Below are 14377 nucleotides of genomic sequence, written 5' to 3' on the forward strand. Positions count from 1 at the left end.
AACTTGGGTCTCACGTTTTGGCGTTCCGGCCCACATCACTTCAGACAGAGGCACCCAATTCACTTCCAGTCTCTGGACTGCATTAGCGAACCTGCTAGGGACGCAGCTGCACACCACCACGGCCTACCATCCTCAATCAAACGGGTTGGTGGAACGTTTTCATTGCCATCTGAAATCGGCCTTGATGGCCCGCCTGAAGGGTCCTAACTGGGTTGACGAGCTGCCTTGGGTCCTGCTCGGCATACACACTGCCCCCAAAGAAGACCTCCGCACTTCGTCAGCTGAGCTTGTATACGGGGCGCCACTAGTTTTCCCGGGGATTTCATACCTGCCCTTCGAGACCAAGGGGAACAACCCCCAGCAGTCCTACAAAGACTGCGTGAGAAGCTTGGCGCCTTGGCCCCGATTCCCACCTCACGGCACGGTCAAGCCCCATCCTGCCAGCCCAAGGAACTATGGGACTGTAAGTTTGTTTTCGTTCGCAGGGGCACACCTCGGGCGCCATTGCAACGACCATATGAGGGACCGTTCCAAGTCATACGGAATAACGGATCCACTTCTATTTTGGACATTGGAGGCAGGGAACAGGTTTTCACGGCGGAGCGCCTCAAACCAGCCCATTTGGATCTGCAACAGCCTGTCGAGGTTGCCACGCCGCGACGCAGAGGCCGCCCCCCTAAGCAGCAGCTGGCACAGCCCACGGACCTTGGGGACTGTATCGCCGGTTCTGGGGGTGGTTGTGTGGCGACTCACCGTCTAGTCGGGTGAACCGGCTCGGCAGTCGGGTCGCGTGGCGTTGGAGCGACGAGGCCCAAGATGGCGGCGGGCCTCGTCTTTCCGAGCGACGGGGAGAACCCGCGCACGGGAAAGTCCCGATGACGTAGGACTTACGTCATTGCCGGTTGTTTTGGGCGGGAACATTCTCCCTTAAAGGGCCCGCGCAAGGCGGGAAAATAAACCAGTTCTGTTTGGCAATCCTCCGAGTAGAGTCTTGTTTTATTCCGCGGTAGCAACCGCTACAAAGTTAACATTTGAGGAGCATTTGATGGCTCTGGGCCTGCACTTGCTGGAGTTTAGAAGGATGAGGGGGGATCTGAATATCGAAAGGCTTGGATAGAGTGGAGGTGGAGAGGATATTTCCAGTAGTGGGAGAGTCTAGGACCGGAGGGCACAGCCTCAGAATAAAAGGTTCTTGATTAGTAGGGCTGCCAAAGTTTATGGGACAGGAGAATGGGGTTGAGAGGGAATAATAAATCAGCTGTGATCGAATGGTGGAGCAGACTTGATGGACCGAATGGCCTAATTCTGCTCCTATGTCTTATGGTCTTCAAAAACATTTCTTACTTTTCTATATGTCTTTCTTCCTCTTCACCTTAAACCAGTATTGACTTACCTATCTTTATTTCACTTTCAGCACCTAACCTGAGATGAAAATCACTATTCTAATTTAAGAACATTATTTGGTAAATAAATTATCTTACATTTTTTGGTGGTATTTTTGCATAGGCTGTTGCATTTGATAGTAACTGACAGTGAACTTGCATGGAATATTAGTTAAAAGAAAAACAAATTAATAGAACACTTTTATGGTATCAGAGGACTGAAAAATGCATGACTGCTGATGATGTATTTTTAAAGTGTAACCATTATTGCAATACAGGAGATGTGGCCTCCTATTTGTGAATAGTGATAATGATTAGATCATGTTCAAGTTTATTGTTGTCACAGGCATACATACACAGAGTATAAATGCAATGAAAATCAGCTTGTTGCAGCAGCAGCACAGTATATTACAAGACAAGGACAAACATAAGTTAACATAAACTTAAATTAACATAATTTATACATAACTTGCACATGTACAAGATAAACAACCAAAGAAACATAATGACACTAGTGAGAGAGAGAGAAAAAGAACAGTCCAAAGTAGTGTTAGGTTTCTTCAGGTCGGTTCAAGAACCTGATGGCAGTGGGGAAGAAGTTGTTGTTGAATCTTGAGGTGTGAGTCTTCAGGCTCCTGTACCTCCTGCCTGATGGTAGCATCGAGAAGAGGGCATGGCCCAGATGGTGGAGGTCCCTGATGGTGAATGATCTTTTCCTTTAGTTATGTTGATTGAGGAACAAATATTGGCCAGCATACGGGGGTTAATTCCTATGCTTTTCTTAAAGATATGCTGTGTAATCTTTCTCAGACCCCCAAGAGGACATGCAGCGTACGTTCAACGTCTCACCTGAGAGGTGGCACCTTCAACAGTTTGGCATTCTCTCAGCAGAGACAGAGAGCACAGTGGCTTGACAGCCACACTCACACCTCCCTATTATCCATCCTGTACTTTCCACATCGACGCACTGACTGTCTGCAGCTCCTTTGGATTCATCAACCCATAGGCCTGGATTCCATAAGTCATCCTGCAATATTGCAACAAGCAATAACTAAGCCTCGGATGGCAGATCCTAAAGTTTGGCTCCAAACTGCCCAGATGGCCTATGAACAGGTTGATAACATTAAGATTCAGTTCAAATATGTCTAAATAACTTTATTAAAAATATTTTAAAATGTCTACTTAAAAATAATTTACACTGTTAGAAATTAATTAAAATATAAAGGTAAAGCAAAGTAACATAAAAGTAAGTAAACTACTTACCTGCATTATTTTGTAACCAAGTTTGGTGATTCTATTCAAATGAATGGGGTCAATCTCCTAATGCCAGTTATAGCTGCGAGAATGCTGAGGATTTGGATGTAAGCTGCACTCAAACCCTTAGCTAAGGATGTTTGTGCTTCACTGTTGGACCTGGTGGCGAATTCAGCAATAAGGCAGGTGGTTGGATGTGCCAGAACTGCTAGCCAGAGGTGAGCTCAATCCAACAGCCCCATTGTTTTATGATGCAGGATTGTCTGGCTGTTTGTGCTTGTCCTTTTAAGTTATTATATCCAAATGACGAAGACAACACTGCCCTCAGCTTCACTTAGGGGTTAGGCATTATTTCAGTTCAGCACACTGACTGCACCATTTCACACTAGTGAGGTGACATGTCTGCAAGTCTTTTGTTTCAGACTGCTTTCCATTCCACATTAATGTGTAGTACTGGCCACCCCCGAGGCAATGTAATGTTTACATATCAAACTGAAGGTCAAGCATAGCACTGAGGAGCATTGCTGAGAAGGTATATTAGCCTGAAGCAATTATCGAAATGCCAAGTTGTGCATTAAAGCTTTTGTCACAACATGCTGACGGCTTTATGCAACAAATGATATTTATCTTTCTTTGGCATCCGGGAAACTTGTTTATTAGCTGTAATAATTGAATATTCATTAACTGTAATGGACAAGCTCTGGATCCCGCTGGGAAGTGATCAGGTTACTGTCAGTTGCTATTTAAACCGATTAAAAAGGCCAAATGTAAACTTGCATTAGAAGGGATAGGTTGGTATTGATTCAGCAGTGTCAGACAGAAAGGTTATGCATGACAGAATACAGATTCACCAATAGGTTAGTTTTGAATGGGAACAGTAGCTGCCAATTTATACTGTTTTGCACCAGCTTCTAACTAATGTTGCCCGAAGTACTGAAAAATATGACCACTGGCACTAACGATCTTTTTGCAACAAATTGAGAACAGCTTGAATGTTTGCACTCCCTATTTGTTAGAAATTAGCTCTTTCAGTCTTCGATTGACAGCAGAATTGAAAAAATGAACATCAATACCTTCACTTTGATTCAACAATGGGCTGTTTCACAAAGGTTACTTTCTCACCAGTTCCCTTAATCAATTGTCAAAATCTCATAGCCAGTTCTACAATACACAGTCTTGTCCTAAATGGTTCTTTAAATCTGTGAACTAATTTTAACTGAATAAGCAGTGCAATTATAACTGCTGTGTGGTTAATAGATTTGCTTAGCTGATGCCTTTTGGGTCATTATCAAGGTCAATAGCCACACAGAACAAAAGGACCTGAGAATTGATCCCAGGTCCATTGTCAACATTTGTGATTCTGAAAGTGAACTCTGGCACAGTTTTGAGGTGTAACCAAGGAAATGTCCTTGAAAATGTTGGAGTTCTGCTTTAGATTTGTCGTTCACTCATTGTAACTGTTTGGAGGAGGGAAGTTAAAGTGGACCCAGTACCAATAAGAGGAAAAGAACACCAGGTTTTTCCTCCTGATGAAGGGTGTTGTGTAAGGACTGATTGGATTTGACGGTATCATGCCTGTGGTCCAATTGACAGATTAGATCAGTTTATTGTCATATACACCAGGGTGCAATGAAATTCCTTGTTAGCATGAAGCTCACAGAGTAAACAGAGTACATGGTAATAATAAATGCAATGACGAGCACAAAACAGCAGAATGGTACAAAAATTGTACTGCAATCTGCAGTAGTCCAAAAAGAAATGCTAAAGTGATAATAACTGAATAACCAAGAGAGTTAGAATTAAGAGTACAAGAATATGGCAGTGCCACCGGGAAGAGGGTGCGAAAGGGGTGATTGGTTAATTTGGTGAGCAAGAGTGACTGGTCATGGCCAGGGATGTGATATTGCTATAATATCATGGTACATTGTGGATTGCCCTTTGAAGAACCAAGTGTGCATTTCCTCTTTAAGGCCACCTTCTGTTGTTCTGAGCTGGTATCTTGGATGTGACAATAAGGATAAAAAACAAGCCATTGTTTCCATTGTGCTCAGAAGATATCTGTACAATTAATCACAAATAAAAGGGCTAAAACTGTCCAGGTTTAGAGGGAAAACAGGAGGCAGTTACAGAATTCCTGCTGAATTTAACAGGATTTGAATTCAACAGCCAGTTATCAAGCGCTCTGGGGAAAAAATTGGTCTGCAACCTTTAAATCTATTCGGCCAGTGGTCTGTGTTCATGATAGTAAATTTAAATTAATGATGAGTGCAGAGAGTAGGCCCCTAAATCCACTCCAATTAAACCAGAAGCAGTTGCAGTCTTGAGATGGCAGAGTGGGAGGATGGGTTGGGTTTCTGATTTTTAAAAATTTAATCCCCACTTCAATCTTCTACAGCTTGAGTAGGGAAGTGGTTAAAACTCCCTGTAGAGTCTGATACTTGGAGAATGGCTAATTGGACAAGGGGTTGGAAGATTTCACATTGCATTTGTGGAATGATTTTCCAGTATGGATCGCATCTTCAAGAAAGAACAGAATGTTGTGTAACAGATGTTTTGGCTATTGTAGCACGAAGTTAAAAATATACTTTTGATAATGCATTGTTTGTGATGCTGGTTGCAGGAAAAATAAGTATAGAGTAACCTCTGGGCTTTACCGTCATTTTGAACAAATTTATTTTCATTGTATTCTAATTCTAATATCTTGACAGTAGACTAATAAGGCTTCTGTTTACTGTTCTAACAGATGTATAGAAGGTGTTGGTTGGTGTTTAAGAAAGCCTCCAGCAAAGGCCCAAGAAGATTAGAGAAATTTCCTGATGAAAAGGCAGCATTTTTCCGGAACTTCCACAAGGTAAATATTCTTGGCTGTGATAGAAAATATTAATGGTAACTGTAATCCACCCACTTCATTCATCATTTCTGAAGTTCGGTGAGAGAGAGGGAGAAATGGTGGAGGGTGGTTGGGATGACAGTTCACATTGGAATGAAACTCACTTTGGTCCTGTGGTAAGAATAATTGATTTTGCTTTGGATGCAGGTGGTTTTAACACCATTTTTCCCTACATATTTTAAATTGACATATGAATTTGTCTATTTATTATACACCCTTTTATTTGACATTTAAATTTGTTGAATTTTACCCAACAGCTTATTGTAAAAGGAAATGCCATTTGTGTTTGTATGTTGTGAATTATTAGGAAAAAAGGCCTTCATTTCTATGGCTTTCTGAGTTGGGGATGGGATTGCTGGTGTCGAGTAATAGCAAGACCTTCCATTGGAGTTTAGTAGTGTGGACGTTACGGTTTAGTTGTTCATACAGCACACATTCCTCAGAAGGTTGTGGTTGGAACTGCACCATCAGCAATCTTGAGTATGAGTGACCAAGAGGCATCCATTGCTTACCAGCATAAGAAGTAGGAATAGACCTGCCGGTCCCTTGCCCTTCTGCTGCCTTTCAATGAGTCTGTGGTTGATCTGGTGTCTCAAGTTCACGTTCCTACCCAATCCAATCTTTAAAAAAAACTTAACATTATAAAAAGATCCATCAATACCCTATCATTGAACCTGCTTAGTGATTGAACCTCTAGTCTTCTGAAGTAGAGAATTTAAGAGGATTACAACCTTTTGCATAAAGAAATTTCTCTTCATCATTGTCCTAAGTGACCTATCATTTATCCTGAGACTAGGCCCTACAAACAGAGCTAATAGATGTAGAGTAAGGGGTAATAAACTTAGAGGGGATTTGAGGGGGACCTTTCGCACCCAAAGAGTAGTGAGTACCCAGAATGCACTGTCAGATGGAATGGTGGAAGCAGACTCACAGACAGCATTAAAGAGGAGTCCAGATGAGCAATTGAATTGCCAGGATATTAAAGGCTACAAACCAAGTTCTGGAAGATGGGATTAATACGGATGGATGCCCACTGCTTGGCGTGGGTGTGGTGGGACAGTTGGCCTTTTTCCATGTTGTGCTACTCTGTTAATAACCTCTTGGCACCAACCTTGCCAGACTTGCTGGGATCATCATTATTCTTCAAAGTTCCAGTGGTTGTAGGCTCATCATTATCTGTGGCTGAAGCTGCTATTAACTCCAACTACAGATGCACATTCCAAGCCATTAGCAGAAAGAATGCACTGCTGCAGCACATTGTTCAATGACTAACCAGTTATTACTGAATTTTAAATACATCTTGAAGAAAAAGGAGAGAAATAACAGGAGAAATGGAAAAAGGAGAGTAGAAAATGTTTAGGCACTGCCTGTGCTTCATTTTCCATCACATTCAGAACTAGTCCCATTTATAAAAATTCTATATTAAATTACGTATTTTGTATCTTTACAGTGAGGTTGAAGTTAGGAATTAATTTTGGCATTAACATTATCATTTTTTTTCATGGATTGGAATGAGCTTAATCCAATTTACATATATAAAATCTAAATTTTAAATCGAGATTGCTGCAGGAAGTTATTAGTATTCATTCTCGTGAGAATAAAGCACTCTGCTTTTACATTAATAGACCCCACAGTATTATCCTCACTGAACATTGGCAACAGATAATTGCATAAGAATCACCCAAGGAAATCAGTTTTTATAGTTTTTTTTTAATAATCTTCGGGAGGCAGGGAGGTCAGGCATGACTGAGAGTGGGTAAGTCGCAGCCAGTCACAATTTATGGTTTTAACCTGAGGTTGGGAGATCTTCTGCTCTTGTTTATAATCGACTTGCCTTTGTAAACAGTGGTTGGTGGCTGCTCCTTTAAGGATCCCATCGACAACAACACCACCAACTTGCATTATTATAGTGCCTTTAGCATGGTGAAGCAATAAAGCAACTTGAAGGCTCTTGACAGAATGGTTTGAAACAAAATTTGACAGCTGGCGTGAAGGGAAATCATAGGACAGTTTATACAAAATGGGTAGTTTTGAAGGGCAATTAAGGATAGAAAGGGGAAGAGATTCAGGGAGTGAATTCCAAAGTTTTAGGGCCCGTGCAGTGGAAGGTACGGGGTAAGTAAAACAGCAATAAAATCTTAGAATTGTGGCATGGATGAAGGTTATTCACCCATCTAGTCTCTGCTGGCTCCCAGCAGAACAATCCAATCGGTCCCATTCCCTACTTTTGCCCCATAGCCCTAGAAAGGACTCTCCATTGAATGCTGATCTGATCCCATGAGGAAAGCACAGAGTAATTTTGTTTCCACCACCCTTACAGATCATGAGTTCCGAATCCCGAGCACTCGCCCACGGGAGGGCTTCATGCTTCTAAGGTTTACAGACCCAAAAGAGAATCAGAATCAGAGTCTTGTTTATTTTCACTGACTTATATGACATGAAATTTGTTGTTTTGTGGCAACAGTACAGTGCAAAGACATAAAAATTACCAAATAAATAATTTTAAATAAATAAATAAATAGTGCTATAGGAATAACGAGGTAGTTAGTGTTCATGCGTTCATGGACTGTTCAGGAATCTGATGGTGGACAGGAGAAAGCTATTCCTAAACCATTGAATATGGGTCTTCAGGCTCCTGTACATCCTCCCCAGTGGTAGTAATGAGAAGAGGGTATGTCCCGAATGATGAGGGTCCTTAGTGATGGATGCCGCCTTCTTGAAGTGCCGCCTCTTGGAGATGTCCTCGATGGTGGGGAAGTTTGTGAGACTACAGAGATGGGAGGAGAGAAGCCATGGAAGGATTTGAAATCAGGGATAAGAACTTTAAAATTGAAGTGTTGCCTGACAGGAGCCATTGTAAGTCAGTGAGGACTGTGGCCATGGGAGAACAGGACAGAGCAAGGGAAAATAGGGGCAGCAGCATTTTGGATGAGCTGAAATGTATGTAGGTTGGTGGATGATGATGGGTAAAAATGGAGAGGTTGTGGATGGAGCTCCTTCAGGGTCATGAGGTCAATGAGGTTGTGTGGGCTGCCTGAGAGATTGATGGGGGTGGGGTGGGGTTAAGAGATTAGTGGGTGGAGTTGGGTAGTTGAGGATTGCGAGCTGGTGGTAGGGAGGAGGTGTTGTTAACTAAATTGATGGGGACCGACCTGTGTCAGGTTCCCAGCCTGGGTTGGAGCCATCTTGGGGAGGTCCCTGCAAATCAGGTTCCTGCAAGGCTAACAGTGCTATTAGTAATTCTGAGAGTGGTACTGGCAACTCTGATGGACTAGGTCCCCTGGCAATGCTCCAGAAGGGCCCACTACATGGGTGGTGACACCATGAACGATGCATCTGACACAAAAAATGCACCACTGGCACAAGCATTGTTAGCAACCAGAATGACCGGTTAAATTTCCAAAGCAGCATCATTCCATCAAGAAATAAGTGCACTCACTTCCACTCTGGTAAAAAAAAATATTTTAATCCATGTAGTGGAGAAATAAAGCAATGCTGTACATCTGAATTTCTAGGCCTATATTCTTTAAAAAAGTATAAAGGCCTTAAAAAGGCCTTGGGACTAAATTTTCACCTGATGATATGAATCTGTGGGCTGTGCGGAGAACGCAGAGAGGCTTTACGGGGATATAGATAGATCAAGTGAATGGACAATGAAATGACAGGTAGAGTGTAATGTAGAAAAATGTGAGGTCATTCGCTTCTGCAGAAAAAATAGGATGTTGTAAATAGAGGGAGATTGAAAGATGTGACCTGGGTGTCCTTGAACACGAATCACTGAAAGTTAACATGCAGGTATAGCAAGCAAATAGGAAGGAAAATGTGGAAAAATATTTTGAGTACAAGAAAAGACACATCTTATAGGTGAGATTACAATATTTGGTCTCCCTTCCAGAGGAAGGATATACTTGTGACAGAGGGAGTGCAGTAAAAATTCACCTGATTGATTCCTGGGTGGAGCGAATTGTACTATGAGGAGCAATAAAACAGAATGGGTCTTCACTCTCTTGCATTGAAAAGAATGAGAGGTGATCTCAGTTAAGCATTATTACGCCTGAGTTGTTACATGTTCACTCACTGGCAAAACTGGCTTGTGTACCTGGCATTTCCAGATGCAGGGTCTCGACTGTCCATTTCCCACTACAGATGCTGCCTGACACGGTGAGTTCCTCCAGCATCTTGTTTGTATTTCCAGCTGTATGCCCATCAGTCTTCTGGTGGGCTGGGGTCTCAAAGTCAGCAGCTGAGTATACAGAGACCGAACCAGTGTGTGGTATTTGCCCCATTGTTATACTGTCTCCCAGCTTTCCCTAGCTCCTGCACGTTTGTGGCTCCTGTGGTGAGCCCTCCTTCGGCCTCCCCTTCCCCTGCCTATGGTGCTGTATCTAAGCTGGTGATTGAATGAAACCACAGATTAATGAAGCTGGGTGTCCCCTTTTTCAAGCAGCATGGAGCTTTTTGTGATGGGGATGCAGTAATGTGGCTGGTGCAACCAATAACAGTTAGCATGCAGAGTGAGATAGAATTCCGGGGGCATTTGGGGACTCATGTTTGAAGAACTAAGCTCTCAGAATCAGAGCATGGAAAGAGGCCCTTCTACCCATCAAGTCTGTGCCAACCATCAAGCATGCATTTACACTAATCCTACACTAATTCCATTCTATTCTTCCCACATTCCCATCAACTTTTCCTAGATTCTACCACTCACCTACACACTCGGCAATTTACAGAGACAGATTTACCTACCAACCTGCACATGGAACATAAAACATCAAACATTACAGCACAGTACAGGCCCTTTGGGCCACACTGTTGTGCTGACCTTTTAACCTAGTCTAAGATCAATTTAACCATTCCCTCCCACATACCCCTCCATTTTTCTATCATCCATGTTCCTATCTTTGGGATGTGGAATGTGGGAGGAAACAGTCATAGGAAGAACATGCAAGCTCCACACAGACAGCATCAGAGGTCAGGATTGAAACCTGGTCTCCGGAGCTGTGAGGCAACAACTCTGCCTGCTGTGCTCCTGTGCTGCCTTTTGAGATTGACCTCCTCAGTAACCTTATCCCATCAAGAGCAGAGCTGTTGCCTGGAAAACTTTCTTTGCCCTCTGATGAATATGTTCTTTGTTCTCCCCTCTGCCACCTGCACAGATCTGAAAATTTGGATACCCCGTCTCTATACTTCTTCCAGACATATTATTCCTCTGAGAATGTTTCTCTGCTCTCTATGAGGATGCTGCACTCCAATTTAACGTGTTCTAGCTGCTTTTAAGTGGCCTCTTTTGGGTTTGATTTTCCCACCCTTCCCTGTTCCCCAACTTAAAACACGGTCAGTGGAAAGTGTGGCCACATGCATGATTCATTGCATTGTGCAGCCACCAGCAGTTTCAGAGACCCAGCATCCACACGCATCCTCAAGTGCAGTCCGTGCCCCATTCTTTGCACACCCATTTTCACGCACAAGTGGATTTCAGGACCATCTGCCTTCTAATAGGCTCAGGAATGTATTGAAAATTATGAGGGATATTGATTATTTAAATTAAGAAAAAATGCTTCTGTTGACGTGAGAGCCAGCAACTAGTGAGCTTCAACTAAGCAGAGGACTAATGGTGTGGTTAGGAGAGTTTCATTGTGTGCAAAGGGTCACTGAGATTTATAATGCCTCACCAAAACCGGTGGGGAAACCAGAATCCATTGAAGGTTTTAAATAGATGAAGACTTGAAACATAAATATCTAAAAGGAGCTGGGGTTGAGGGGGGCTGAATGAGACAGTGTACAACTTGTTCAGAGTGTTGGAATAGGCACAATGCCTAACCAACACTTGCATGCTATAAACTTTCATAGGGGTCTTTCCTGATTGGCTGCTGCTTCTAGGAATCCCTGAAAAATTGGTAGAAATGTTAAGGCCTTTTTAATTAGCTTTCAAAGGTAGCCAAGAACACTGGATGATTTCCCTGTTGTCCTTCCATTCTGGTGAAAAGCCAGAGAGTGAGCCTTCAACTTATGAAGTCCAAGGAAATATGCCAGGGGAATAAGTTATTGAGGTTGATTAAGTCCGGCCCTGTCCTTATCCAGTGTCCAAGTCACACACTGCTGCCAGGGATCCTCCATCTGATGCACACATTCTATGCATAAGTGTTCTAAGGCCAATTGTAATCTCTTTGTCACCACTCCAGTTGGACTTGTCCATGAAAATGCTCTGTGGAGCTCACATTCAGGATATTTGTTGTATGACTTGGGTATTCTTTCCATCAACCTGCTGTGCCATCAATAGATCCACAATCAGTTTCTAATAGACTACCAATCATTTCAGTGCATGCTAAATAGAATTAGTTTAGATGGGTACCTGATGATCAGCATGGACTTGGTGGGCCGAAGGACCTGTTTCTGTGCTGTGAGTCTAATAGTTTCAAAAAGAAACATCCCTTGGGTGCTTGAAATTCCTGACCTTTGCGTGCACTTAGGTTGATTTTTGACGATTTTTACTGCTCAATGTTAATGGAAAGGAACATCCAGTGGGAGCAAAGTCAAACCCCTGCCCCAACATTATAACCTCATTATAACCTCCAATGTGCCACTCAAGAACTACATATACCTACTGCAGCCAGTGCAGCAATTTCCTTTATAACATGCACGGCCTCATACCCTTGGGAGTCAATCAGCCTAGGCTCTCTGAGAATGGCAGGCTCCATTTCTGTGTTCGACACTTGTTGGAAATCAGTTTTCATTGACAACAGAACTCAGTGTATTTTTTCTGGACTAGTGATTCCTGACACTGTCTTCCAATTAAAATAAGAAGTTCTACAAATTGTGCATGCTGCACTCAGTTCACTGACTTAGGTTAGGAAATAGACGAAAAACTAGACTGGCTATGGTTAATAATATAAACCTGAATGCAGAGTATTGTGAATAAGGCTATAATGTTGAGGAGATTGGCAAACACATGGAAATATGATAAGGGAAATGTGGCTTAAAGAGGGGCAAAAGTGGAAGCTCAGCGGTTTTGGTTACAGGGTTTTCAGACAAGAGAGAGACGGGATTAAAAAAAAGAAGGGGTGTGTGGCAAAATTGTTTAAAATCAATAACAGACATGAGAAGGATGTTATGTTAGAAGCATCTTCAAATGAGGCTTTATATATTGAACTGAAGAACAAAATAGAGGTGATCACATTATTGTGTGTGTACTGTAGACCTCCAAACAATCTGAGGGGTATGGAAGTTTGTGAGCAAATTTTTGTCAAGTGCAAAAGCTTGTTCACTTTAACTACATCAGCATCAACCCTTCTTTTGTGAGGACACATACAAAATATTCATTGAGGACCTTACCCATATAATCTGCCTCCACACACAAGTTACCTCTAAGGTCACACAAGAGACTGCAGATGCTGTCATCTGGAGCAGAAAACAAACCACAGAATGAACTCAGTGCAGCAGGCAACATCTGTGGAAGCTGAGAGACGGTCATCATTTTGGGCTGTGACTCTGCATCAGGACCTAACTAGCCCTACTCTGTCCCCCATTATCCTCTTGCCCTTATGAATATATATAACATCTTAGATTTTTTTCTTTGATTTTTACCTACCAGTATTTTTTCCATACCCTCCCTTTGCTTTCCTAATTTTTTGACAAGAGTAACCAAGCATTAACTATCAGAAAAGGAATTATTAAAGGGTTTATCATCTTTGAAAATGGATAAATTACCAGGCCCAGATGGAAAAAAAGTCCCAAGCTATTAAAAGAAGCAAGGCAGGAGATTACAGAGGCCCTGACTGCAATTTTTCAATCCTTTAGCTACAAGAGGGGTGTCAGAGAATTAGAGGACTGCTAAAGTTGTACTAGTGTACAAAACTCAAGGAAGGGATAAACCAAGTAATTATAGACAGGTTAGTTTAACTTCGGTGCTGGTGATGGGGGGAGGGAGGTGTAGAAATTGTTGGAATCTATTCTGGGGTAGCTTCATTTAGAAGGACGTACATATATTAATCAGGAACAGTCAGCATGGACTTAAGGCAAGGTCCTGGGCGATGAATCTGATTGAATTCTTAGAGTAGGTAACAAGGAAGTCCACAAGGGCAGTGCATTGATGTAGCTTACATGGATTTTAGTAAGGTTTTTGACATGGCACAGTGGTCAAAAAGGTCAAGAGCCATGGGATCCAAGAGAGAGAGGCAAATTAGATCCAAAGTTGTTTCAGTGGCAGGAAGCAAAGGGTATAGTTAATAAGTGTTTTTGTGATTGAAAGGTTATTACCCGTGGGTTCAACATTTCTAGCTTTTTTAATGTTTAGGCCTAATTGTAAAGGACATGATAAAATATGATAAAATTAAATGTTTGCAGATGGCATAAGAATTGCCTGCTTCGTTGACAGTGTGGAGGAAAGCTTTAAACTACATGAAGATATAGATGGTCTGATTAGTTGGGCAGAAAAATAGCAAATGGAATTTAATCCACAGAAAGTAGGGTAGTGCATAAGGGGAGACGCAAAAAAACAAAGGGATACAAAATATTTGGGAAATGTTGAGTGGTGTGGAGGAACAGAGAGACCTTGGAGTAAATGTACATGTACTCTTTAAAAATATCAGGGCAGATTAATAATGTGTTTGAAAAGGCACACAGGGTGCTTTACAAGCTGACATCTAATAACAGGACAGGGAGGTTTTGCTAAATCTATATACAACATTAGTTAGATCACAGTCTGAGTTAGGGTTGAAAGAAAGAGGGGACATAGCCAGGATAAAAAGGTGGATTATCCAGAGGTGGCGGTGGCATTGGGGACCTCAGCCTGGAGGTGGGTGAGCTTCCGATCCTTCGCGAACGTGAGGAAGGAGAAGAACCAGCGGGTGAA

General features: G+C 42.3%; 1 protein-coding gene across 1 annotated transcript in view; it reads left to right on the forward strand.

Annotated features, from left to right (window-relative positions):
• Positions 1-14377, forward strand: part of dok6 (docking protein 6) — a 369202-nt gene that overhangs the window by 181577 nt on the left and 173248 nt on the right. Inside the window, exon 2 of the mRNA XM_052024026.1 lies at positions 5380-5487. Within this exon, the coding sequence (XP_051879986.1) occupies positions 5380-5487 (108 nt within the window). The remainder of the gene's footprint in view (positions 1-5379; positions 5488-14377) is intronic.

The sequence above is a fragment of the Pristis pectinata genome, chromosome 9 (genome assembly GCF_009764475.1).
Source record: "Pristis pectinata isolate sPriPec2 chromosome 9, sPriPec2.1.pri, whole genome shotgun sequence".
Classification (NCBI taxonomy): Eukaryota; Metazoa; Chordata; class Chondrichthyes; order Rhinopristiformes; family Pristidae; genus Pristis; species Pristis pectinata.